Source organism: Squalius cephalus, assembly GCF_949319135.1.
Source record: "Squalius cephalus genome assembly, chromosome: 20".
NCBI classification, from domain to species: Eukaryota; Metazoa; Chordata; class Actinopteri; order Cypriniformes; family Leuciscidae; genus Squalius; species Squalius cephalus.
In genome coordinates this window covers 17,726,921-17,753,733 of record NC_137141.1, presented here as the reverse complement: position 1 = coordinate 17,753,733, position 26,813 = coordinate 17,726,921, and the positions used below count along the sequence as shown (strand labels likewise).

Below are 26,813 nucleotides of genomic sequence, written 5' to 3'. Positions count from 1 at the left end.
AATGAACAACACTACACCTGAGAGAAAGTTATAACATTTAGAATACAGCCTCTTTTTTGAATGCATTTATTCAGGAAAGATGACACTCCATTTGTAGTCAGACTTTCAGATCTGCTAGAAGGAGATCATGCACTGTCAGACTCGTCTTGTGTCTGTACGGTGTCTCGTAGGGTAGCATACTGTGCCATGTTAGGCAATCCTGATGCTACACAACAGCTCAGAGCACTGCGGGAAATGGCCATTTCATTTGCATCAAACCTGTATAGAAAACAGATGCAAGGAATGCAATGAAATATAGTCTGTATTAGACTTATAGACTTATATTTATATCTAATGCAGTGTAAAATGGTCTGTAAGATTTAGTGTTTGTGGAAGTTACCATTCATCTGTCTTCTCATCGTAGCACTCCACATCAGAGCTGGTGCTGAATCCATTAAAGCCTCCGACAGCAAACAACTGACCATTAACTACCTGGATTTTGAGGAAGGTAAAAAGGAAAATAAATAATGTATACAGCTAATGTCTTTAACTTTACATGAATAAATCTTATTATAGATGCAACACTTCAATTAAACATAGTTAGAATGTTTTGACACACATTGATCATTGAAGCCTTCTACAATTTTAGGGTGCAACTTTCCAATTATTTTCAATATGGAACCAAAAAAAAAAATCCCCCCATATTCAATATCATCAAATCATTATTGTAATGTTATTTCATAGTTTCAGCAGATACAGATATTAACTGTCCACATCTCACCTCAATGCCAAAGTTGCTGCGTGGGTTGTACATTGATGCAACGTCACGCCAAATGTTATTCAGCGGATTGTAGGCCTCCGCACTCCGCAAACGACTGGCACCATCAAAACCACCAACCTTTAAATAAACACACTTTATTTATGTATTCTGTGCATTTGTGAATGCACATCCATGCATGCATTTACAGAAGTGCAACCTTTAAACTGTGATTGTTCCATATTTCTGTACTTGTGTCATGGTTGTCATAGTTAATTAAAACTATAAAACTGATATGTGTGTTTAATACTCACAGCATACACTAGATCTGCATAAGCGATCACACCAACACCACTGCGGCGGCTACTCATGGGAGCGATGAGAGTCCACTGGTTTGTTTCAGGGTTGAAGCTCTCAGCAGAGAAGAGACACTCGTTCCCAGTAAAACCACCACAGATATAAATCTGACAAACACAAAAATAACATGCAAGATGTTTGTGCACAATCATCACAGACTGATCAGAAAACCAGTGTTTAAAACACTCAGTAAATTTTATGATATTCCTTTCCATATTAACACTATTCCCATGCCATATCTCCATTTCACCTTTCCTTCATGCTTTACAGGCATTAAGAGTCTCCAGCAGAAGAGTGTGGAATCATGGGTAAGTGCTCTTACCCTGCCCTGCAGTGAGGTGGCGCTGGCGTCACTCCTCCGTTCATTCATGGGTGCCATCATTGTCCACTGATTGGTGTTTGGATCGTAGCGCTCTACTGTTTTAAGCCGTTGTTGTCCATCAAAACCACCAATGGCATAAATGAGCCCGTCCAGAACAGCAACACTAATATAGCAGCGGCGTTCATACATGGGGGCCACCTACAACACACCAAATACATCAGTGTGTGAACACACATCAATACACCATCTCATTGGTTCTGTCCTATCAGTTGCAAATAAATACAATAACACTATTATTATTTTTCTTAATGGTATTTTTGACAAAATCATGATGGTAACTCTGGTGTATTATATTATATTATATTATATTATATTATATTATATTATATTATATTATATTATATTATATTATATTATATTATAATTAAACTACAACAATTGCTGGAACACAAAAAACATGTATCATGGTTTTACCACTTTTTAGTCATGTAATATGGTAATACAGTGGTATTCTTTGAAGTTATGTGGAGTACAGCACATCATTCAGCACTATGGTCCATATCAAAGTACAATCCGGTACCATCACTGTACCACAATACTGTTTGTGAAGGAAGCTAAATGAAAGTTACATGTTGACCTACAGCATTACTCACCTCATGCCAAGTCTGAGTGATAAGACTGAATTTCCTCACGCTGTTGAAATACTCCACATGGTCAAAACCACCAATACAGTAGACAAACTCATCCAGGACTGCTGTACCATGATATGCTCTGGGACGCTCATCCTCTTGAGTCACACTGACCCAGCAGTCTGCCTTCACATCATATGCCTCAATCTCATTGGTGGGATTGCCGCCGCTCCATCCTCCGATGGCCAATAGGATCGATGAAGGCAGACGTGGACGTGTCAGTTGATGCATGAGTTCTGAGTTGGTGGATTCATCCATGTTGAGGTCAAACAAAGTCTCCATTGCATTGATGATAACAGGCATGCAGGCTTCATTCTCCATCACTAGTGCATTGCACTTTACATTATTGATGAAGTAGGCTGATGTTATCAACCCCAATCGAACCTGAAGCACAAGGGAGAGTTTAGACTTTCAGAGACTTGCAAGACTGTTACTAAGCAGTTATATGGTGTTCAACAACGAAAAAGGATTTCCAAAATGGCAAAACTACAAAACAAAGTTTCTAACATTTAACTAGCATTAAAATAATAGCAGAAAATGTATCTCGATTTTAAGAGTTTTAAGATATTTGTAATAAAAAAAAAGACAAAAGTCTCTGTTTTGCCTTTGGCAGAAGCACGGCAATGTGTTGCCTCCTGTTTTCTGGTGCATGATTAATCCAGTGGAGGACGGCTTCAAAAACCACCTCCTCCTGTTTGACATTCAGCTCATCCTCATCAATGATCTCCTCAAGCTGTTCCAGGGAGAGCTCCAGGAACTCCTCAGATACGTGCAGAACCTCCTCAAAGTGCTGCAGGATGTAGTGCTTTGCTTTACAGCGGAGCTTTGAGCAGGAGTAAAAGTCCTCTGTAAACTTGCAGATGCCAATGCAGTTCTCTGGGCATAACTGTGAGTCCAGGAACTGACAGCAGGAATCTACAAGACCTGACACTAAGAGCATTTCAGCCGCCACCAAGAGCTCCAACACATTCTCTTGAGTTATGAGCACAGATCTTGTGTACGCATACTGGATGATAAGAGGCATGATGTCTTGTGATATTCCTTTAATTTCACAGAAATGTTGTGCTGGGCTGCTCCAGTTGTCGGAGAAAAGAGCCCTGTGAACACATTTGACAAAGAAATACTGGCATTAATAATGAGCATAAATAAAATAACTTTTCGTTATTTACATTTTAATTTCAGCCAAATTTACTTAGAGAAACAGATTAGTTTCCTATATTAAATTTGAAATGCTGAGTAAAACTTCATTCATAGCCACTTCCAGAATCAAATTTCAAGAATGTTTTTTCCTAGATATCATAGTAACATTCATTTTTCTGACAATACACTCATTCATTTTCATGCATTTATACATTTGGACTTAGGCAGTTTCAACAGTATAATGTTGGCAGTGGAAATTATGTATATAATTATAATTATTTCTAGGTAATTTGCACACAATTGCAGTTCAAATGCTTCTTCTCACCTAAAGTAGGAGCTGCAGCCACACATGATGATCTTGTGCACTTGAAATTCTCTGTCATTTGACTTGATGATCATGTCAGTGTGTTCGCCCAGTAAACGCGCTTCATCAAACACGTCAAAGGCTGTTGCTCTTATGTTCTCCATGTTCTCTCAGGACTGTAAATGTATTCAGTCTTCTCACCTCAAACTCTGATTAAAGTCACCTCAGGATTTTGTCTTTGTGGGGACTTTTGCTCAGGAGAGTTCTGTAGAATGTCTTTGTGACATCATAGTTGTAGAGCTTGAATATATTTGTTCAGTTTGTGTCTTGGCCACATATTTATTATAGAGTTTTGTTTTATCGATTCCTTTTGAATGAAACATCTTCACAGTAACAAAGATATTAAAATTGATAAAAAAAAATTAACTCAGTGACAAATAAAATAAAGCATCCAATTAGTCATTTGAATAATGCAATCATCCATTTTTGATTGCACAACATACACACTAGTGAGTTTTTGACAGTAGAACAGATTTTTCTTGCATGGTGTGACTGTGACCCCAAACAAGTTTACCAGAGGCCTGTATGAAGAGGATTGTCCTTCACAGATGTCATATTCCCATTCCATTTCAAGGTCATGGAGCATTAGGCCACATCATGAGTGCAATGTCTTGCTTTTATTGGTTAAATCTGTAAATTTAGATTTACTGCCATCATAAGTAAAATTACAAATAAATGGGCAAGCTGAATTTTTTATTTTACAATATACAACTGGAAATATTCAACAAACAAGACTTTGAACAGTCACTAAGACTGTATCTGAAATTGTCCCTTATACTGTACCAGCAGTTCTCAACTGGTTTGGCCATGGGACACACATTTTCCCATGGACATTAAGCCGTGACCCAATTATTATTATTGGGTTTTTTTTTAGGAATTTGACCTAATATATATATATATATATATATATATATATATATATATATATATATATATATATATATATATATATATATATATATATATATATGATATTATCATGATATTGAAATAAACTTTTTCAAACAATAACAGGTTTTATATATTTTTCTTAAAACAAAAAGAACTCTAAATTATATTTAAATCCAATAAAGCAATACACACAAAAACTGCATAAAGTAAACAAATGTTTTAAACTGATTCAAGTGTTATAAAGAATTATAAAGAACAATAGGTAACACTTTACAATAAGGTAAAGTCGGTTAATGCATTAACCAACATTAACAATGAGCAAAAGCTACATTTGTTGCCATGGTTATTCTTTGTTAACATTAGTTTTAAAAAAAATACAACTGATCATTGTTAGTTCATGTTAGCTCAGGTCCATTAAATCCTTTTGAATTTAATAATGTGTTATTAAATGTTGAAATGAACATAAATCAAGATTAATAACTGCTTTAGAAGTATTGTCCATTGTCAGTTTATGTTAACTAGTGAATTAACTAATAAAGCCTTATTGTAAAGTGTTACCTGTTACAGAATGCAGATCCAGACACAAAGAAATACATTGAAATGTGAGCTTTATTAACAGCACTGAGCAGAATGGAGAATACGGATGAGTATGCAGTTCAAATAGACTTTGAAGAATGAGTAAAGCTTAGTAATGAAGACCTTCCTTGTTTTACAGGTGCAGGAGATCATGGATAGCTAGACGGATGCTGGATGGACGCACACACCTCTCCGTGTTTGGTGAGTATGCAGGATGATGACAGGAGAACACAGGAGAGAAATACACTGGAGTACCAACGCTGGAGAACAGGTAAGCAGTCCACTTCATAGAAACAAGACCAGACAATGACGTGAGACGAGGTGTGTGCTTTTGTAGCTGGCTTGATGATGGTGCAGATGAGGTGCAGGTGTGAGTGTTTAGTACTCTGGTGAAGGTGTGCTGTGTGAATGGCTGATGTGACAGCCTGGCAGATCCGTGACATTACCGAACAATAATAAAGAATCAGAACATTTGCAATCAATGTGTAGGGCAGGGGTTCTCAACTCTATTGTCCTGCAGAGTTTAGCACCAACCTTGATCAAACTCACCTGCTTATTGATCTTATGGGGACATTTTTTGGTCCCCACGAGGAAAACAGTTTGTAAATCATACTAAATGTGTGTTGTTGTTTTTTTGTATTTTTATTTTTTTTTACTCATAAAAATGCAGAATGTTTTCTGTAATGGTAGGTTTCAGATTAGGGGATATAATTTGTACAGTAAAACAAATCGTTATTTCTATGGAAAGTCCCCATAAAACATGAAAACGCAACGTGTGTGTGCGTGCGTGCTGCGCGTGTGTGTGTGTGTGTATGTGTGTGTGTGTGAGCAATAAAGCCAGAGGTGTCACAAATATCGTATGCTGTAACTAATATTATTCAGGTAACTCACAGCAGGGCACAAAGAGCAAGAGCGGGGGAGATTGATTTGATGCCCCGGGTGGTGTCCTGCTTTCAATTGTTGGTTTCAGGGTTCAGATGATTCAAAAGCAGGCCATTGGCTGCTGGGGCATGAAGTAATTGAACAAGCTGAACTTTCACACCTCTCTAAGTGATCATCTTTAAATATTTACACATCTAATTCTTCCCTGGTTTTAGGTTTGAGCATTGACATTAATATGACACAAAAATGCTGATTATATTAATAAGCATCCATTCAGACTAAATAGATAGTGTTCATTAATGAAGATGTTGTAACACTCGAATGATGATAGCAGCCTCATTAATGTATGCATCATTGATTAAATCCCTGCTGTCTCCCTAAATCTATTGTTTCAAATATGAGCTGCACGCAAAACGTTTTGGTCTTGTAAAAACATGGTATTTTTTACGATAGTATACTTTTTTGTCAGTGAACCTACCAAAACTTCTACCACTGATTATCTTTGACATGGTATTTCAGCCTTTCAGACCAAGGAAACCACTACTCAAATTCTCAGCCATCTGAAAGATTTCATTAAATAACTTTAAGTAAAATATCAACATTATTACAGTATATAATTCTTATCAGATCATTAGCAATTTTCTGTAATAATTAGGGCATGGGAAATCATAAATGAACACTGACAATTTATTACAACATTTATTATATCTTGGTTAATTTAATTTTTTTAATATACTATTGTTCATTGTTGAAGTCTAGACATTTGAAATTTGTATGGGAACTTAGAAATAAGGAAAATGTATAAATTAATCAAATAAAAATTTTGTACCCTATGAGTATTGTTAAATATCTCATGTCATGATGCCTAAAATGTATTATGATATCGAATTTGTACCCCTTACAGTACCTTTGCAGACCCCTAGAGGTCCACAGACACCTAGTAAATCCTGGATTAGAGTTCATCCAGAAAATGTGGATCTGGAAAGACTTCGTCAAAAGTATATTTAGTGTCCAAACGACTGACTGACTGACTGACTGACTGACTGACTGAGATATACAGGTTTGGAAACACATGTAAATGATGAAAAGATTTTTTGGTACCCCTCTAAGTTTATCCAATATCTCCAAGATATCAACAATCTCTTATTTCTCTGTAGTTTAACAAACATCCACCAGAGAACAGCTTGAGTCCATGCTGAGAGAAGGCCCTGATTTATGTTCCAATAAAAACAATTCAGCAAGCAGTGGGAGCTGATCTCAGGTCAGCCTTTTTATTCTACATGTGAATTTTAAATGAAAAAGAGAATTACTTGACGAGGACAAAGCGTAATTCATTAATTCATTAATTCATTTTTCTTACTCGCTTGCAAAAATAATGAAAAAATGTTCTCTCTCTCTAATTTTTCTCTCCATTTTTTTGTCTTTCAGATACACGCGAGAACTGTGAGTCAGGCTGTATGAAGTGAGTGTAGGCGGAGGTGAGAGCGTATTGTAAAGGGAAAGATGCTGCAGAAGCTCACTGTATTGTATGCAGCATGGACACATAATATTCAGTAGAGCAATACAGATTGGTTACTACGCTACCATTTTATGTGTGGACCAAAAGCCACAAAACTCTCATTTTGATTTCACAGGGTATTTTCTTAAGTGTGTTACAGACTGCTCATGTGTCAACCATGACAGCTGCAACAGCACAAAAAAGCTACTTTTATTATTACATCACCAATACAAATAACCTCTAAAATGCCAGCAATCACTTTGCCTTCCAAAACAGCACTAAATATAAAACACCACAGACTAAAATGCAGAGATTTTTTAGACTTGAATTATTTGACTGCTGCAAAAAACGTTAGAAAGTTTTATTTTCAGTTCGAACAGAGCTTAATTACAGTCATGAGATGTCATGATGACATTAAAAGCATCTCCAGAACAGATCATCGGAATTTAACAGAGCTGAATGGGAACACTGAGTCAACAGTTTGAGTGTATGGGAGTGTATGTCTCAAGAATAAACAGCAGCGATTATGCAAGATCCTCAAGGGGAAACTGTCCAGATGTGCCTAACTTGAGACATGAGACTTTTTACTCTCTTTTCTGTCCTTTAAATGTACACTTCAGTTCTGTGACATCTGGAAACTCCAAAATATAGAAGCAGTCACCCTCAGATCTTACAAATGTTAAACACTTAGTTTATGGATCTGCATCCCATCCTGTTTTGATGACAAGAGTTCGGGACAGGGGTCATGAGTGTAATGGAGCACAACATAGTTATGCCTAAATTGTATTTGCCATTTTCATAAGGTCAGAGGTGGAACAATATGTACATGGGACTGAATAATGTCAGCCAAGTCTTTCTTTCCAACTCCATCATCCTAAAGGGGTTGTTACAAACAAAATACAAACACTATTAACTCAAATTCAAGCAAGTTTTCTAAAACTGAAAACTACTATATGTAACTCCCATAACCTACACTGACCCTAAAACAACACAATACATACACACACATATATATACACACACACACACCGAGAATGATTCCTTTATCCATATTTGTATGGGACATGTATAAGCAGATTCCTCATATTAATTTAACGGCAAATCTGTGCCGTTTATGTATAGAATAAATAATTGGCAATCACATACCAAATGGTTTTCAACCTTTGGAGACCCAAGGACTATCAACAATACACTTGTCAATTCCAGAGACCCCAGAATAAAAAGAAATAGCATTAAAAATTAATTTATATGTTTTATATATTTTCTCCATTCACCCCTTGGAGTATTTTCAGGGACCCTTGACATAAATTTATACAAATTCAAAATTCTAATTTCATCTAGCAATGGAGGAAATTCTCATAGCGGCCAAACTAAAGCAGGTGTTCGTGATAATGTGAAGAATAATGAATCATTGTTTGTCATTTGTTTGCTCAGGTATTGAAGTAATTAGTGTAATTATCCACATTCAAACACAAAAAGGGGGCAGGATGGCCACAGAGTGCTGGCGTGTGCAGGGTTAAATGATTTACTGAATGCATGGTGGGTGAAAAAGAACAGAACCAGTCATGAGAGATGTCAGATCCGGGAGGCTAAAAGGCAGTTATGACACAGATATGCTGTGTTTTGTGATATAAACATGTGTGAGGCTGAAAGTGTATCATGAAAAAGAGACAACTTCACTTTGTTTTCTGATTCTATCCTTATCTTTGGGAGTTCTTGTGCTCAGAGTTCTTGCTGAGAGTTTGGAGCTAAACCAACTAGTTTCAGAACAATGTGTGTTTGGGGATATAATCCTAGTGCTTTTTTATGTGGTGTAGGCCTATTTAAAAACCCGTGTAGATCTTTCAATAGTTGGATGATGTCAACATTTAATAAAAGCTTTAGAATTACTTGACGCACTCTCGAACAGATGCAGGTCAGTTTATATGTGCAACATAAAAATAATAGCCTTTTTATAGGGAATATGAAATATATTACATATACATATTCGTTATTTATAGATGTTTAAGAGAACAGATGCTATAAAGCTGCCAAACATCCCTGCGTCATCAAGGCTGTATTAATGTGTGTTTGATGTCTAACATCTGGCTCGTATCTTCACGTTTGTATAAACTCTCCTCTGTGTGTTTGAAAGATAAGGCTCGAGGACTCGGAGGTCATGGTGGCCCTGCCAAGGCGCGAGGCTGCGAGCATTAGTGGGCGGACAGGACTAGTCACGTGATCCTTTCACCAAGTTCCCACGCAAAACACTCCTCACACATCCACGCGCGCTCGCGCTTTCGCTGCGCGCTCACGGCCCTGATCGCAACACAGTCCTACGGTTCTTGAGAGAAGAAACTGATACTTGAGGGGGAAATATACTTGGATTCATCTGATGTGCTGTTGTTAGGTTTCCTGGCTGAACTGATTTGTAGAGTTATGTTTCCTGCTGCAGCTCAGGGAATAAACTTAAGCTGAGACCGAGAAAAGTGAGTATAGCCATAACTCATTTATATCTCATGGACTTGTTTGGATTTGGACAGACGCAAAATATGCAGCTTGGTTATCTTATAATACAACATGAGTGTTCGATCTTAAATAATTCTTATCTTTATGAATGTTAAATTAGTTAAAAATGTAATGTTTAGTTATACTATAACGCAGCAACTACACAATGTTAGTGCATCAAAACTTAGTGAACTGCCGACCTAGACAGCATTTCGGAGCAATAAATTCGTGCGCAGTTCTGTGGCAAACTGATTCGTAACGCGCAAATAAACCATTCGCCCCTGATGCCCCCCTTCCCCAAATATATGTGTACGCCTATGACGCCGAAAAATGATGAATATAATGCCAATAAATGCTGTCTATGTAGGCAGCTCACTAAGTTTTAAGACAGCTAATTGCTTTTACGCGTTCAGGCTGCGGTCGCGAGACGCGCGTTAGTGATGAGGGAGATTCAGGAGCTGCTTTTCTTTGCGTAGAAGACATTAATGCAGATTCAAAACAAGTTATATAAATATAAATTAAATTAAATAAATTAAAATTAAATGAAACAAAATGTAAACAAAATAAATTCAGATGCAAAAACTTGTGTGGGGGTGCGGGGTGATTTCAGGCTATCAGGGTGGGGGGGGGGGGCACTAAAGGTGTGAATTGTTCTCTGTGGGGTGCGTGCAGATATGCATGACTTGTATAGGATGTCAGCTGGAGAGCAGACACACAGGCGTTGTGTGAATGCATGTTTATTTGTATGTGTACGTGTGTACAGACAATTAATTTGTAATCCAAAGTGCCCTGGCCTTTTTGTATTCAAGCAGCAATTGTGAACACTGCTTCAAGTGGATCAGAAAAAATAGCCTACCCCTCTATTTTTTTCTCTCCCTCTCTCTCTCTCTCTCTCTGAAGCAGAAGGTTGTGTGTTGTGTTTATGTATGAGTGAGGGTGATCGTGTTGAGATGATTGCGGGCGATGAAGAGAGCGGATTACGCATCCACCCCCCATCCAGTCTAAATGTGAAGAAGGTCTACAGCGAGAGCGCAGAAGAACTCCAGTCCCCAGAGGTTCTGAGGAGCAACGCTATGTCACCTGACCTGAGGCAGGACTTCAACATGATGGAGCAGAGAAAGAGAGTCACACAGATTCTGCATAGTCCAGTAAGACATCACTCCCACACACACTCGCACCAAAGTGAGAATTTGCATGCTCTCTCTCTCTCTCTCTCTCTCCCTCCCTGTGCATTTTATGGAGCCCACGCTTGTGTTTGATTGCATAACAACCAACAAGTGGAGACCCGTTGCCATTAGTAACCATGCACAGATCACCAGAAATGCTGGGAATGAGTGAATTAAATAAAGAACCTGAAGTGATTTCTGTGTATCATATTTTTGCAGTATATTTTCAGGGCAGTTAGTCTAGGCGTGCTTTCTGATGTCTTAGATGAAGCTCATCTCTTATGTGATTATAGCTTTATCTAGTTGGAATTTCTAAGTAATTTAAGTAATTTGGAGTGGTATAATCAACAAAACTGCATGATGATAATGCCCTGAATATACAGCAAATTATTGATGTTAAAATATGTCCATGATTGTTTTAAAACCAACATCATGATTTTAAGTTTAAAGGTAGCCTATATAAAGTGTAGGCATTTTAGTTTTACTAAAAAAAATTAATTTTAGTAAATTTTTTACAATTTTAGTTGTACAAATGGTCCTGTGGTGTGACAAAATAATTTGTTATCAAATTAAAAAGCACCGATATTCCATGCAGTCTCTCAATTTATATGAGGCCATAAAAGCTGCATGCATGATTATAAAACGCATATGAAGTATGAAGTATAGCATGTCTCACCGCAGGACATGTCATTGTCAACTTCCCAGAACTATTTCACAGTAAAGGCACTTATGACTGGACTTTCTGTTTACTGAACTTTCTCTGAAAGCCTGTTTTGTTGTCAGTGATTATTCATTACCATGAAATAATAAGCTATGAACAAATCAGAAATGTCCTATATTTAAGGAAAGTATTTCCACACTTAAGCCACACTTTAAATCAATTTCATTGGATACACATACCATACAAAAGTTTAGGCTTGGTTAGATTTATTTTAAGAAGTCTCTCATGCTCATCAAGGCTGCATTTATTTGATCAAAAATACAGTAAAAAAAACAGTAATATTGTGAAATATGATAGCAATTTAAAATAGCTCAATAATATCTTAAAATGTAATTTATTCCTGTGATTTTAGTCCATTAATCTAGTCTTCAGTGTCACATGATCCTTCAGAAATCATTCTAATAATATGCTGATTTGGTGCTATGCTGAAGGTTGATTTTGATTGCTAAAAAATCTTTTTGAGCCCAAACTTTTGATTGGTGGTTTAGAATAAAATATTCAGTAGATATGCAAGCAATGTATGGCTAAAGCTTTTCTTAGATCTACATCTTAGATCAGTTCTTTCACAAAACTCTAGATGGTGCAGGCTGATAGGTCCTATAATCTGCTTGCAATCACATCATTCTCAATAGGGCACAGCTGATTGGTTCCTGGTGTATCAGTAGCCAATTAGCTTGCTGCTCAACCCCTTCAAATACTGGTCACAGTAGTTTGTAGCTATATGTTTCATGTATGCTATATTGCTCATGTGTTACTTGCTCACATCAAGCGTGTTGTGTATGTATTAGTCGTAGCAAGTCCCATACTTGATCTGCAGCAGCAACAATAACCAACAGCAGCAGCAATAACAGCAGCATAACAGATCTATTCCGCCAAGACCAAACATATCAACATTGTCATATCCATTACCATGCTAAACACTCAGAGAGTTGTCTTGACAGAACTAACTTTCTTGAATTTCTCGCAATTACATTTAACCAACTGGTCATTTTAGTCACTGTATAAAGTCAATATGTATTAAACGGACAGCATATCTATAATTTTAGAAAATGTTTTGCTTGAAAAACAAGTGTTACTTTAACATAATTTCCTCTTGGTTTGATATTTGTGTGTTGCAGGACTTTAAGGAGGAGTTGGAGTGTATGGTAAAGGAGCAGTGCTCTAAAGGCAGTAACTCCGGTGGTTTATTTGGTCACATCGCACATCTCATCATCAGCAACACACTTAGCAACACTGGAGTGTACAGTCCCAGCAGTGAGTGCACACACATAAACGCTTTTATTAACACTTTATACTTTCCCATTGAAGATATTTTGTTGTCATGGTCAACAGATGGCAGGCATATAATTCTGAAATTATCGCCAGATATTTATTTTTGTTTGTGTTTCCAGGTGCAGGGTCTATCAGTCCGGTGAATGATCTGTGTGGTATGGAGTGGTTTAATTGTTCTAAAGCTGAGAGGCAGGGCCGCTGTAAACTCGCCTGCTTGTATCGACTTCTGGACCTGTACGGACACACCCACTTCCCAAATACATATATAACTGTGAGTACTCACATTCATTACACACTTTTTTCCACCTCAGCACACAAATTGACTGTTCTCCCTGTCATTTTGCATGCAATAAAATTGGATGCTTTTGTTCAGACAACATTGGTTGTCATAGTGATGGCTTAAGTGTCAGAACAATGCAGAGAGAGAAGAGAATAGCTGCCATTGTGGAAAAAATAGACAAAAAACTGTTCATTCTGCCTCTATTCTATCATGACATGTCACCGTGATGCTATAGTCATCGAACAACCAAAGCATCTGATGGATTACTGTGCTTTACACAATCGTGCATATGTGCCCTCTCAATCACCATTCATTTCATAGTGAATGCCACATGTGAGTGCAAATGAGTGAATTGAGACAGCTGTAGTCACTAGTGCACTTTGTGTAGGATGTCAAACTCATTTGCACCCTTAACGATATAAAATTGAAATCTTATTTGCCATTCAGAATTTATTCTGATTCACAAAGCATTTTTTTGCTGTTCATCAGTGTTGGGAAGCTACTCTGAAACTGTGGCTTGACAAGCTACAAGCTACTCATAAGTTAAATTAGTTAAGATACAGTCAGGCTGCCCTTCTGAAAAAGTAGTAAAACTACAAGTTACTATCAAAAAGTAGTTAGCTACATTAAAACTACTTTGAATTTTATATTACAAATAACTGAATAATTGTTAATGAAGAATGGTTTAAAATATTTGGGGTTTAAAACAATGAAATATAATACAATTATTATTTCAAAGGGTATTGTTTTATTTTGTACACTATCCAAAGACATGCACAATACACAAATATACATCTCGAACTGGCTGTCAAAGTGCAAAATTGCTACAAATGTAACATCAATGCAAGAACAAAATGTATGCAACATAAACTGGATACACAGGTGTAGTCGAAAATGCTGGTTAAACTCACAGCACATGTAGTGATGGAGCTCTGAGATGCGAATCATGAACACAGTGGGCTTCGCTCTGAAACCCGCCGCAACTTATTTAATTAGATCACGGTTTTCCGTTTGATTGACAGATGCTTTGCCAAAGCAATGGCGCAAAACACGTTTGTGAACTTTTAGGTTCATTACAAAACGGTGGTGGGATAGATTAAGCTATTAAGCCAGCTATTAAGATTAAGTCATCATAAAATCAAAAATTGACATTTGATGTAGAGTGCAGTAAAGCTCTACAATTAATCAACTTAAAAAGCCTATTGTTCACCTGTATGTGCTTGAGGTCTTCAACGTAGACAACGTTTTAATTTTTGGTTTGCATAATTTACATACTATAGTGTAACCTTTATTAGTTGATTCATGTGAAATATCAACACACTACTACATTCACATAATCATCAGACGATCTCTTCTCAGTGAACTGTAAAGCCACAAGATGCTTGATGAAACAATAGATAGTGGTAATGCACAAATTTAGTTTGGGATCTAATAAGAATTTTAGATGCTGCGCTGCTTGAATGTATTGTTCATCAAAACGCAAAACAATGTAGTTTTTGGTTGCGCTACGTGCTGGAAAAAGTAGTTAGCTACTGGAAAGGCTACACTGTTTTAGAAGCAACTGAGCTACTGTCAAGCTAATGAAAAATGTGCTTAAGGTAGTAGTATTGCTACTTGTAGTTAGCTACTCCCCAACACTGCTTTTTAGATAGTCAGATGTCTGAACATAGTCCGATCCTCATTTTAGCTTATTCTGGCCAAATGCCGCCCACTTAAAAAGGAAGAGGCCACCTGTGCTGTTTTTTACATGCTGTTTAACTGTGGAGCTTGCTGTTTAAAGGGATAGTTCACCCAAAAATGAAAATTCTGTCATCATTTTCTCACCCTCAAGTTGTTTCAAACCTGAAAGAATTTCTTTTTTCTGCTGAACACAAAAGAAGATATTTTGAAAAAATGTCTGTAACCAAACAGTTGATGGACCCCATTGACTTCCATTGACTGATCCGGGCCGTATCCAGATCTGATGAAGGACCTTCGACTGGACCCGATGACAACGCAGTGCTGAAGTGCCAACTAGTCTCTCCCTATGGAGGATCCCTCTACCACTCTACAGATAAGGCGTTTTCGGGAAATTCGTTTCGCGTTCCTACCCCAAAGCAACAAAATAAAATAAAATTCTTTATCAAAATTTATAAGGAAAGACAAGTACTTTGTTTAGGCTTGGCTTGTAGGGAATTCCAAACCTGCGTATTTTCAAATGCACATAACTATAGAACCCATTCTAAATGCTCATGTGAACGCCATCAGTGTTTCTCACAGGTTCGCGTTTAAAGTCTGTGTAGAGGGAATGGTGTCGTCTTAGCGGCCCCTAATTTAATAACAAATGATCGTTGCGACGGAAGCAAATCAATCAAAACTAACTTTAGATGGAAAATAACTTAACTCTGCTATAAAGCCAAAACAATCTCTGTTACCTTAAATTATACGCTTATCTCTGTGAAGCTGCTTTGAAACAATCTACGTTGTTAAAAGCGCTATATAAATGAAGATGACTTGACTTGACTTCCATAGTAGGAAAAAAAAATACTATGGAAGTCAATGGGGTCCATCAACTGTTTGGTTACAGACATTTTTCAAAATATCTTCTTTTGTGTTCAGCAGAAAAAATAAATTCTTACAGATTTGAAACAACTTGAGGGTGAGTAAATGATGACAGAATTTTCATTTTTGGGTGAACTATCCCTTTAAGATAACTAGCTTACTTGCTACTAATCCCTCAATCCAATTGCACAAAAGCATCCAATCAAATTGGAATTGGTGATTTCCAATGCATCTGAAGTTCTTGTCTTTTTCTATTTGATACCAGAATATAATGTTCTCTCTTTCCCTCCCTCCCTCTCTCTCTCTCTCTCTCTCTCTCTCTCTCTCTCTCTCTCTCTCTCTCTCTCTCTCTCTCTCTCTCTCTCTCTCTCTCTCTCTCTCTCTATTACAATTTCTCTGTCATTTTCTTCTTCAGTTGCGCATCAACAAAGAGCAAGATCATATTCTTATTCTTCCTAGAGGACTGTCATTCTCCGAGGCCACAGCAGCTAGTCTGGTACATACACCCCCACACATTTTGAACATTTATTTATAAGATTTATAAGGTTGGGAACCATTAGCAGTTGAATGTAAATTCCATATTGTATATAAAATATGGAAAAATACTGTAAAAGAAACGTTCATCTGTTTCTTGTATCATGTGTTGTTCACAGGTGAAGGTGAATCTGATTGGTGAGGTGGTTGATCAAGGAGCAACTGCACTACCTGTGGATGTTTTGGGATTCAAACCACATTCTGCAGTGTATTCTGCCCGACCAGATGCCAAATGTGTTATACATACATACACACCAACTACAGCTGCAGTGAGTATACACGAAAACACACACACACACACACACACATTTGCCTTTCAGGTCTCCCACATTCGCATTTGTTTGAATGCAAGTCAATGGAACGAAAAGTGTGTTAACTCTTTCCCTGCCATTGATAGAATTTTCCATCTTTCCATGTTTTTACTGTTATATGATAGGGGGCACTATTATGCATCTTCGTAAAGAGTAGAGAATCTCGGGAACAAAACACAGGCAAAAAAGTAGCAGAAACAAGCGACAAAAGCATTAAGCATTTCAATATATTAATTAAAGGCATCCTGCAGCTGAGGCACCCTAGTGCAAGTGTATCCGACTGCATCCCGCAGTACTACAAACCATGACCACTAACTACGTCCCCCTACCTCAAATAATGCCCCCTACAATGAAACAGCTATCCGTGATGTCATCAGAGCCCCTCCCTCTGAAATCACTGATGTCGTCACTACTGCTCTTCTTCTACTTCACATTCCTCACTTTTTAAGCGTTTTGAAAATCTACAGTAAATTTTAATTTTATGGAAAGGGCAGCTTTAGGGTAAGGTATAGGTTTGGTTTTAGCTATTATTACCATGAGTCTGGATTCATTTGTAGTTTTACTAGCTGTTATTTCATACTTCTTAAGATTCAAAAGCAATATAAGATTTCATACATAAAACATTAAAAAAATTACTTCAAAAGATTGTTTTAGTTAATGACATCCATGCTCGTTTCTTCGCGGGAGGCGTAACTTGTTGTAGAGGTGTGGTTTGTAGTACTGCAGGACGCAGACAGACCCTTCTGCCCTTGTGGGCCCTGGCACCTTGGTTAAAAACCACTAGCACAGACACAGGATTCACTCTGCCTGTTATATGTCCTTTCTGTGTGTCCTGTAGGTCTCTTCTATGAAATGTGGCATCTTACCCATTTCCCATGAAGCTTTGCTGCTGGGAGAGGTGTCTTATTTTAGCTACCATGGTGATTTAGCTGACGAGCAGGAGAGGATGGAACTTCAGAAAGCTCTGGGTCCCACTGCCAAGGTGACTGTCTGTGAATTCTGCCACTCGTTGGCATGACAACCCTTAGTAATTCACTATAGTACAGCATGGAAAAGCTTAAGCAGGGAAAAATAGAAGGTTATAATCATTGGCATATTAAAAGATGTTTTTTTTGTTGTTGATATTTGTTGATTTTTGTTTAGTCAATGCTAATGTTAAATGTATAGCTGTAAAATAATATTGATAGTATCATATTTATAATTTTATTTTGTGCATAACTGGGATGCGTTGCGGTGGTATTCGCAAAACGGATGCAATTCTGCTTGTTTTTAGGTTTTGGTCCTGAGGAATCAAGGTTTTCTGGCATTTGGAGAGACGACAGAGGAAGCTTTTCACTATCTGTATCATACCCACCAAGCCTGTGAGATACAGGTACACACACACACACACACACACACAATCAATCAAAAGGAAATGTGCATATATGTGGATGAATAAACAAATATGAAAATAAACTTTGAAGAAGTGAATACTAAATGGAAAAGGAATATATGTACTGGATCAAAGTAGCCTACACAGAAAATGGAATGGATTGACAAATCAAACTGCCAATAAATTTTGCCACGCTGTCATTATCACGTGACCTACCAGCGTCAATCACAAATCCTCAACAGTGGCCTCATCTGAGTACTTTTTGCCTACTCTTTTATGAGTACTGTGAATTCGGACATACTACTTTTGTTTTTCACCTACTATGTAGTAGGGAAGTATGCGATTTCGGATGCAGCCCAATGGAGTGGTTAGACTTTCATTCAACGTCATCTCTGTCTTTCTGCCTTTGTTTCTCCTCAGGTTAGCGCTCTGCTATGTGCGGGTGGCGTTGATAACCTTTGCGTGTTAGACAGAGCAAGTCTGAAAACAGCTCCTACGAAAAATCCCAGTGGACAAATACCAGACGGACAGATCAGATGGAGGGTTGGAGAGGCAGAATTTGAGTCGCTTATGAGGATGTTAGATAACTTAGTGAGTGGCCTGTGAGCTAATCTATACTAGATGTGTTTGCAATGTTTAAATGTTGTCTTTTGATGGCATGGAGCATGTATTATTAAACATTTAACAGTAAAAAAACTAACATGCCACCTGCATTTTCAGGGTTACAGAACCGGTTACACTTACCGCCATCCCATAGTTAAAGAGAAACCTCGACATCATAACGATGTGGAGATCCCAGCAACCGTCTCAGGGGTGGCACTAGAGGAAAAGGATGTCTTTCCACAGAGTCCATTGCACTTCCTGGCACAGAAGCGGGACAGAGAGAGGATACGATGGCTAAACTCTCCGAACAGCTACTTAAAGGTCAATGTACCTGAGGAGTCCTTCAACGGGACATGCAGCCCCCGGTCCAAAACTACGGTATCTTCATAAATTCACTTCAGCAACATAATGAGTCATATTTCAGTGTGGTTAATCATGGATCAGTATGGAAGCATGTTTCCACCAAAAAACATATTTAATTTTTGACCGGAATGAAAATGAGGCCGTGAGTGATTGAAGTAAAGTGTGTTCAATGGATTTGTAGAGTAGTTTAACAACTTTGCCAATTGTTTAGCTGACAAAACATCTTCCAAAATAATCTTTCAGTAGACAAAAACACCAACAGCTTTGAAAGTTGTGAGTTTTGAAAATGATGTGATCTAATACATTTATATAGTAAATATACCATTGTAAAGACTGTAATCTATCCCTCACTGCCCCACGGTCTGACTAAGGTCTATTGTGAGATCAATTTTAAAGTAAGAAATAACAACATAATATACACAATTACAAGAAATAGTGACAAATTTGCAATTCATTTTTTCTTCTTTTATTACGCTACGGGAAAATGAGCTTCCATAGATCAGAAACTTTAATATGTATATGTATGTATGTGCTTAATATTCATGTTTTCTTAAATTCGTTATTTTCTTTATCTTTTTAGTGGATGAAGTCAGAAGATTCAGGCAGCTGCAAGGACACTCCAATTAGGATTGAGGACCCCAACCAGTTTGTCCCACTTAATACTAACCCCAGTGAAGTACTGGAAAAAAGAAATAAGGTGAGTGAGCGAGTGTACAGACTGAACAGACTGTGTCCACAGATTGTGTTCACTACACTAAAGCACTGCTTTGTTTGTGGTGGTTTAGATTCGAGAGCAGAACAGAGTAGATCTGATGACATCTGGACCGAAGTCTCAGCTGCTGGCAGACATCGTTATAGACAAGCCTTCTGGACCAGTGCGTAACTACACTAACACAAATACTAAATAAACAACCTTTGAAAGGGCACTAAATCACTTTTTCTTCTGTAATAGTACTTTTGACAGGTTTGTTTAAAATGACTTTTCTTTCCTTCCTTACAGTATACCAAAAATGTTCCTTCCTTACTTCTTTCTTTCTTTCTTTCTTTCTTTCTTTCTTTCTTTCTTTCTTTCTTTCTTTCTTTCTTTCCTTCCAGTACTCATTTATTTTTAGCGCAATTTTCCTACGGACAAAATTGCGATTGTTAACTCATGATTTCTGTTCTGTCTGTGCGCACCAATCTGGCACTTCTATCTACTCCTCAACCAGACCACCTAGAGACTTCGGGTTTTCGGCATTATGTTAAGGAAGGTCTAATCTCGGGAACGCACACCAAAAAAAAAAAAAAAAAAAAAAAACATAAAAAGATTTACTATCTCTTAGTGTTGTGATCCCATGACGTCAGAAAATTGCGCTAAAACACTCACTGAGTTTTTATTACTTGTTTCCTTTCTTCTTCCTTTTTCTTTAGTTCTTCCAGCATACCAACAAATTCTTCCTTCCTTAATACCTTCCTTCCTTCCTTCCTTCCTTCCTTCCTTCCTTCCTTCCTTCCTTCCTTCCTTCCCTCCTTCCTTCCTTCCTTCCTCCCTCCCTCTGTCTTTCCTTACATACCAACAATTTCTTTCTTTCTTTCTTTTAATTTTTTCTCTCTGATGTAGAAACATGATTTCATAGATATATGTCAGTATAAAGTCCAAAACCAGTGTCCTTGCAAAACATAAACAAAAATTACACACAAGTGTCAGTCAATCCCTTTGCCATTACTATTTTCAGGCATTCATTTATGAGGATGAGGAACAGGCAGCTGTTCTACCACCCAACCCTTTCGACCAATCAGAGGCAGAACTACAGGAATACACACAAACTGTGGAGAATAAGAGCAGCCAATCAGGTACAAGCACACTCTGCATACAGATTCTTATTTGTGCATCCTCGCTTCCTTTCCTCGCGTCTCTGTAGGATGCGAGGGAAGGCTGCAAGGAAAGAAAAGGAGGACAGAGGAATTGAATGAAAGCTTTTTTATACATTGGAATACTTGATCACTCGAGCGTCACTTCACAGCGTCATCAGCAGCGCTCAAAGGATCTGCCCTTATGTTGTTAAAGTTTGGTTATATAAGAAATTCATAATAAATAATAATAAAGCAAGATACCCTGTTGAAATATGTGAGATGTGTGGTTTATTTAAACTGCAAAGGTAAAGCATAAATTAAAATTATTGTGACCGATGTGAAGGGGTAGGAGAATTGATACGTGCGTCACGTTTAGTCGGTGAAACTCTTCCGCAAAGGATCCACCTGTGTATCCTCGCTCATGACTCCTCTGAAAGCATCCTCGCTCCTCGATCCTCGACTCCTTGCGGTGCAATTAGAGAATTGAGATGTCCTTCAAGATGGCTGAGCTCAATCGGTTTCCGGGTCATGGGATGGAGGACGGAGGAGCGAGGAGACGAGGAGGGATATTGAGAAGCACCCAAAGACACAGAATGACACTACCATTCAAAGGCTTAGGGTCAGTTAGAGTTTTGAAAGAAATTAATACTTTTATTCAGTATGGACGCATTAAATGGATTAGAAGTGACAGTAAAGGCATTTATAATCTTACAAAAGGTTTATTTTTAAATGCTGTTCTTTTGAACTTTTTATTCATTAAAGAATCCTGAAAAAAATGTCTCCGCTAAAATATTAAACAGCACGACTGTTTTCAGCATTAACCATCTCTATTTAGCAAGATTGTAAGGCTTCTCTTAACCTTGTTTGTTAAAATGTGTTTTCTTGACATAAGCTCTTCAGTCAGAGGCCGACGAGGAGTTCACGGACGGAGAAATGACCACATATGACGGCTCCACAGTGTCCCTGTCGATCTCACCTCTCATGAGCCCTGAAAGAGGAGGTCAAGATTCTCTCATATAATCTCATGTAGTTTCATATAAACTGTTGGCTGGGATTGTATGATCATATTATCACGCTGGTATTTGATAACCAAATTAGTTGCTGTTTTATGGTTTCCAGCTGGATGACCTCATGCTGAAAAGTCTCTTCCTTTCATCTTCAGACTGTCTCTCAGCTCTACTGCAGAGCAGTGACGGCGACGACCTGACGCAGGATGATGACCTCACTCTACAGGTCACGGAGCTCAGCATCACTAAAGAGATGCAGGTCTCCATAACCACCACTGTCGCCAACAACATTTCAGTCACCAGCTCTTCTGATAGTCAGCCAAAGTCACCAAAAAAGAAGAAAAAGAAATTTCGTACTCCTTCCTTCCTGCGAATGACGAAAAAGAAAGAAAGAAGAGAAAAGGAGAAAGGAAAAGACAAAGAGAAGGAGAAAGAGAAGGAGCAAGAGAAGGAGATAGAGGAAGAAAAGGAATGCAAAAAGGACTGAGTGAACGAGTCTGTTAGACATATGCTGTGCAGGGGCTAGTGGGTAATGTAGTTTCTGGAGGGTCCAATGATAAACGTGATGACTAGCAGGGATATGGATGTGGATATTAGCGTTAAAGCAATGACTTGTATGTATTGTTATTAAACGGAATATTTCAGAATACTTTTCTAACAGCCATAAGCCATAATAATAACTAGTCTAAAAAGCCTAAGAATATCCACTTACACTTTTATAAACTGTACATAAAAGCACACTTATACTCAAAATAGAAATTCTAGTTCTGATCTGCAACTCTAAACACTGAATTTGAGAAGTATCAGAAACATTTTGATGGCTCTGCATTTTGTTTGTAAATGAATTGATGTTTGTGCTGATATAATCAGGTGACAGTGAATTGTATGAAAGACTGTGCATCTGGATTCCTGCATATTAGGAATATTAAAGAAATGGGGAGCTGGCCATTCAGTGTGATATGAAGCTTTTTTGATTTGCTGGTTTTATAAATGAAGAGATGTGGTTGATAACATTGTTATTCTGCTTCTAGTTTTATTGACTGATTATATACAGATTATGTTGTACTCACTATATGTTGATTATATTAAGCTATTATCACTATACTATCAAATACACCGTTTTTAATCAAAATCTTATGCTGTATTTATGTTAATAGTGATGTATTATTGTGCTCACCGAGGTATTTGTCTTCCATGGTCAAATACTGCTTTTGTAATTTGCAGTGTCTCATGATCACATGTGTAAATGTAATGTAACCACTGTGAAATAAAAGTGTGCTGCAATTTACTATTAAGCAATTTTTTTATAACACAGATTTAAGCTGTCATTTGGAAAACAACTTGAATAAAAAAAAAAAAGTCACATTAAAATAAACCACAAATTCTTTTAAGAATGTCAAGAAATCAATGTTTATTCCTCTCAAATATGTAAATATACAAAACTGAAAAGCAAATGTAACAACAAATGGACTGCAGCAGAATGCTTATTAGACACAGAGGTGAAGACAGCAAAACAATCTGTTAATCTGTTCAACAACACCAGTCAAATGTGTATGAGGGCGGCCAGAGCTTTCCATATACAATTGTTCAACACATCATAAAAACTATAAAGCAGTTTCCATCCTCAGCAGCTCGTGCAGAGACTCGACCTGAGAGCATGAGGAGAACCAGTAAAACTAAACAGGAGCTGTCCTTCACTGAGGACTGATGAACATCCAGAGACTCGGTTCAGTACAGAACAGCTCCAACATCCACATACTAAATACCCACTATTACTGCAAATAAAACAAGGGGGAAATGTGTTACTATACTCATATCATATCCAATCCATTTGTTTATGACTTCTAAGTGGGTTTCAGTTTGTTTCATTTTTTTATGGTGGATGATTACAGATGGTCACAGACACAAGGGAGATCACTGGGGCATTAGATGCCTGACATTATACTTTGAAGTATCATTGTACTGGGTCATGGGTTTATCTGCGATACCACACGTGCCAACGCCAACCTTTCCATTCACACTCTCTGGAGATGCAAATATACTCCTCTTCACCTGCAGAGGAAGATCATACAACATGAACAATATAACAGGGTTAAAAAAAAAAAAACAGCATTTAAGAGAACATTGCAAAGTTAATCAGGGTTTATTCTTATATACACACCTGTCCTTTCTTATTTTTTGAATAGGCTTTATTGTTAAACTGCTGCCATTTGGACTTCTGAACTTCTCTCTCTTGCTCCAGCTCCTTCATGCGCAGCACCTTCTTCTGGGCCTTTTTCTTCTTATATTCCCTCTGTTCTGCCAGCAGCTCTTTTCTAAGAGAAAACACACAAAAGGAAAGATTTGTAAAAAAAAAAAAAAAAAAATCAATCTAAACTGTTATATTATACTGTAGTGTATAATGTCTGTGCCACTGATGAAAAGTTGCATATAAAAAGTATACATTTTTTAATACACACACATATATACATATATATATATACATACATATATATATATATATATATATATATATATATATATATATACACACACACACACAAACATGTAAATATTATTTAGATTTACATATATTTACCATCCAATTAATAGGAATACATATTTTAAATATACATTTTATATTGTAGTATTAACAACTGTGCTCATTTACAACTTTAAATCATATTATACCTTATAAAGATATGTTGCTCTGTTTAACACTATGGCCCTGTTTACACCTGGTCACTTCATGCATTTTCTCTGAAAAGACCAGGTGTAAATGCCCTCCGAAACGCTTTTGAGACGGATTTCAATCCGATCACTCAAACCACTTCAGGAGGTGGTTTGAGACGCATTCCAAACTAAACTGGACAAGTGCAAATGCACCTAGTTATTGAAAACATATGTAAAGTTTACTCCTCCCAAAATGAAAAAAATAAATAAAATAAACGTGAGAGAGCATGTTAGAGGCTATATGACGTTATAGCCATATATAAAATTAAGTCGCAGACGCTCAACACACAATCATCTTCATTAAAAGTGAGACTAAATGATCTTACCAGTGCTGATGCCGCTCTCTCTCCTATTGTGGCCTGATCTTGAAATTAGCTGATGATAAATAAAATGCAGCTCATACATGTTGCATTTGTTGACGTGACCTCCGTTAAACTTGCATATAGAGCGGGAATTGAAGATCGGATTTATATTCGTTTTGTGGAGACATATTTACGAGGCCAAGTGTAAAAAAACGTGTTAACACATTAGATTAGACAAATTAACAAATCGGAAAAGCAAAAACAACTGAAGTGACCAGGTGTAAACAGACCCTATATTAAAACAGATTTAAAAGTTATATTCATGTCTACTCACTTGGATTTGGGCTTTCCGTCCTTCTCTTCCCTGCTCCTGCCCTCCTCCACTTCTTTGAGCACGTGAAGTGGCAAAACCTCTGCGTTACCGTAGCCAGCGAAAGTGATGGCTGCCGTGCCATTCTCGCTGTCAATCTCTTCAATTTCCGCCTCATACAACCTGCCAATCACACACCACTGTAAGCAGGTGAGTACGGATATTTACACGAATCCCTCTTCCAAATGTAGCCGAACACAATCCCTATATACCTCCCAGTACTGTGTTGGTGTGTGATACTCACTGTCCGTCCTGGCTCCAGGTGGCCATGCAATGGTCTCCGACCCTCCAGCTGTGACTGGGAGCGACTGTCTCTGAGCTTTTGGTACTGGTCGTACCTTCCACAGGCTGTGATGTCAACAGGTCTTTTGTCAACTCAATCACCTCCTATAAGCGACACATAACAGCAATGTTTTGATGAACATACTTGCATAGAAAGGCACTTTTTCTTGTCAGAGGCTATCAAGCGTCAACCTCAGTGACAAAAACTAGACCACTGAAAGACTCTGATCTCATCAATGTAAACACATACTAAAAAAAAAAAAAAGCAGAAGATAATTGTGCCCCAAACCTGGAGATCCTTCTGCAGTTTACGCAGATCTTCATTATCTGGATCTGTAGAGAGCGCCGCCTCCACCTGCTGCAGCTGAGCTTTATAGTTGCTCAACTGCTTTACCAACTCTTCAGACATCTGAAAAATAACATAGCATACCTTTCAATAAAAGAGTGAAAACACACCCACCCTTGCCTTACATATATAAACATCAAATTTATGTTCTCTAGAACAGGAATCCCAATATTTGTTATCTGAATCCGACCTAAATCCGACATTTTTTTTTTTTTATCGTTTTAAATTTAAATGCTTACTTTGTTTAATACCGTACTAGCATTCATTCAAATCGCGTCTCACGAAGCCTTGTTTTGATCCAGTTAAACAATACAAAAGCGATGTGGAGAGGCATAAATAGAGCGCAAGGCCGCACGCTCGGCAGAAGACATGTTTATATCTATAAACACAGTATACTCGAATCATCCTTTACCATGCGTCTTACCTTTAAATATTCCCAATATAACAATTATATGAAAAAGTGTTCAATTAATGTGTTAAGTGTCCCATGTACGATGGTATTTTCGTGAAAAAGACGGCCGTTCCTTCTACGTTTGTATCTCTTCGTGGTATCGTTTTTTCGACCTTTTACCGGATGTGACGCCACAGTCTCGCGTGATAAAACTGTTGTCGCGATGTTGTCGCGCCATCCTGTGGCAGAGAGGAAAGGTAAGTAAAATGAAATAAAATGAACACTACTGAAACAGACTTTTTTCGTTTTTGAAATAAAGTTTGATTTTGAATCTTATTTTATACTTTTATAGGCTAGTGAAAATAAGTAGTTCCGCAATCTACTAGAGTGCGGAACTACTTATTTCCACTAATATAAGAAGAGTGACTCTAGGAGGAAACTTTTTAAAACCTATTATGAAATTAT

General features: G+C 37.6%; 3 protein-coding genes across 4 annotated transcripts; 1 reads left to right on the top strand and 2 right to left on the bottom strand.

The window, feature by feature from the left end:
- Positions 1 to 125: 125 nt before the first annotated feature.
- Positions 126 to 3,712, bottom strand: LOC307148189 (kelch-like protein 10; the record flags this gene model as incomplete). The annotated part of the gene is made up of 8 exons (XM_079853544.1): positions 126 to 258; positions 380 to 471; positions 761 to 877; positions 1,051 to 1,200; positions 1,416 to 1,613; positions 2,069 to 2,488; positions 2,709 to 3,201; positions 3,570 to 3,712. 8 exons carry the CDS (start codon positions 3,710 to 3,712, stop codon positions 126 to 128), a joined length of 1,746 nt encoding a protein of 581 aa, XP_079709670.1.
- A 5,990-nt stretch (positions 3,713 to 9,702) lies between these two features.
- Positions 9,703 to 23,310, top strand: add3b (adducin 3 (gamma) b). 2 transcript variants are annotated; one of them, XM_079852642.1, is made up of 15 exons: positions 9,703 to 9,923; positions 10,846 to 11,090; positions 12,948 to 13,083; positions 13,221 to 13,372; positions 16,338 to 16,418; positions 16,576 to 16,725; positions 17,606 to 17,749; positions 18,041 to 18,139; positions 18,560 to 18,730; positions 18,860 to 19,120; positions 19,686 to 19,802; positions 19,891 to 19,980; positions 20,821 to 20,938; positions 21,831 to 21,938; positions 22,101 to 23,310. In XM_079852642.1, the coding sequence occupies exons 2-15, from the start codon at positions 10,869 to 10,871 to the stop codon at positions 22,430 to 22,432; spliced, it is 2,181 nt and encodes a 726-aa protein (XP_079708768.1). In that variant the 5' UTR covers positions 9,703 to 9,923; positions 10,846 to 10,868; the 3' UTR covers positions 22,433 to 23,310. The 2 variants fall into 2 exon arrangements, with proteins under 2 accessions (XP_079708768.1, XP_079708769.1); XM_079852643.1 differs by having other exon boundaries at positions 10,843 to 11,090.
- Positions 23,311 to 23,341: 31 nt separating this feature from the next.
- Positions 23,342 to 26,594, bottom strand: smndc1 (survival motor neuron domain containing 1). The gene is made up of 6 exons (XM_079852647.1): positions 26,382 to 26,594; positions 25,901 to 26,020; positions 25,574 to 25,716; positions 25,294 to 25,452; positions 24,107 to 24,260; positions 23,342 to 23,997 (listed from the first exon to the last, which is right to left on the bottom strand). The coding sequence occupies exons 2-6, from the start codon at positions 26,018 to 26,020 to the stop codon at positions 23,860 to 23,862; spliced, it is 714 nt and encodes a 237-aa protein (XP_079708773.1). The 5' UTR covers positions 26,382 to 26,594; the 3' UTR covers positions 23,342 to 23,859.
- Between the last annotated feature and the right edge of the window lie 219 nt (positions 26,595 to 26,813).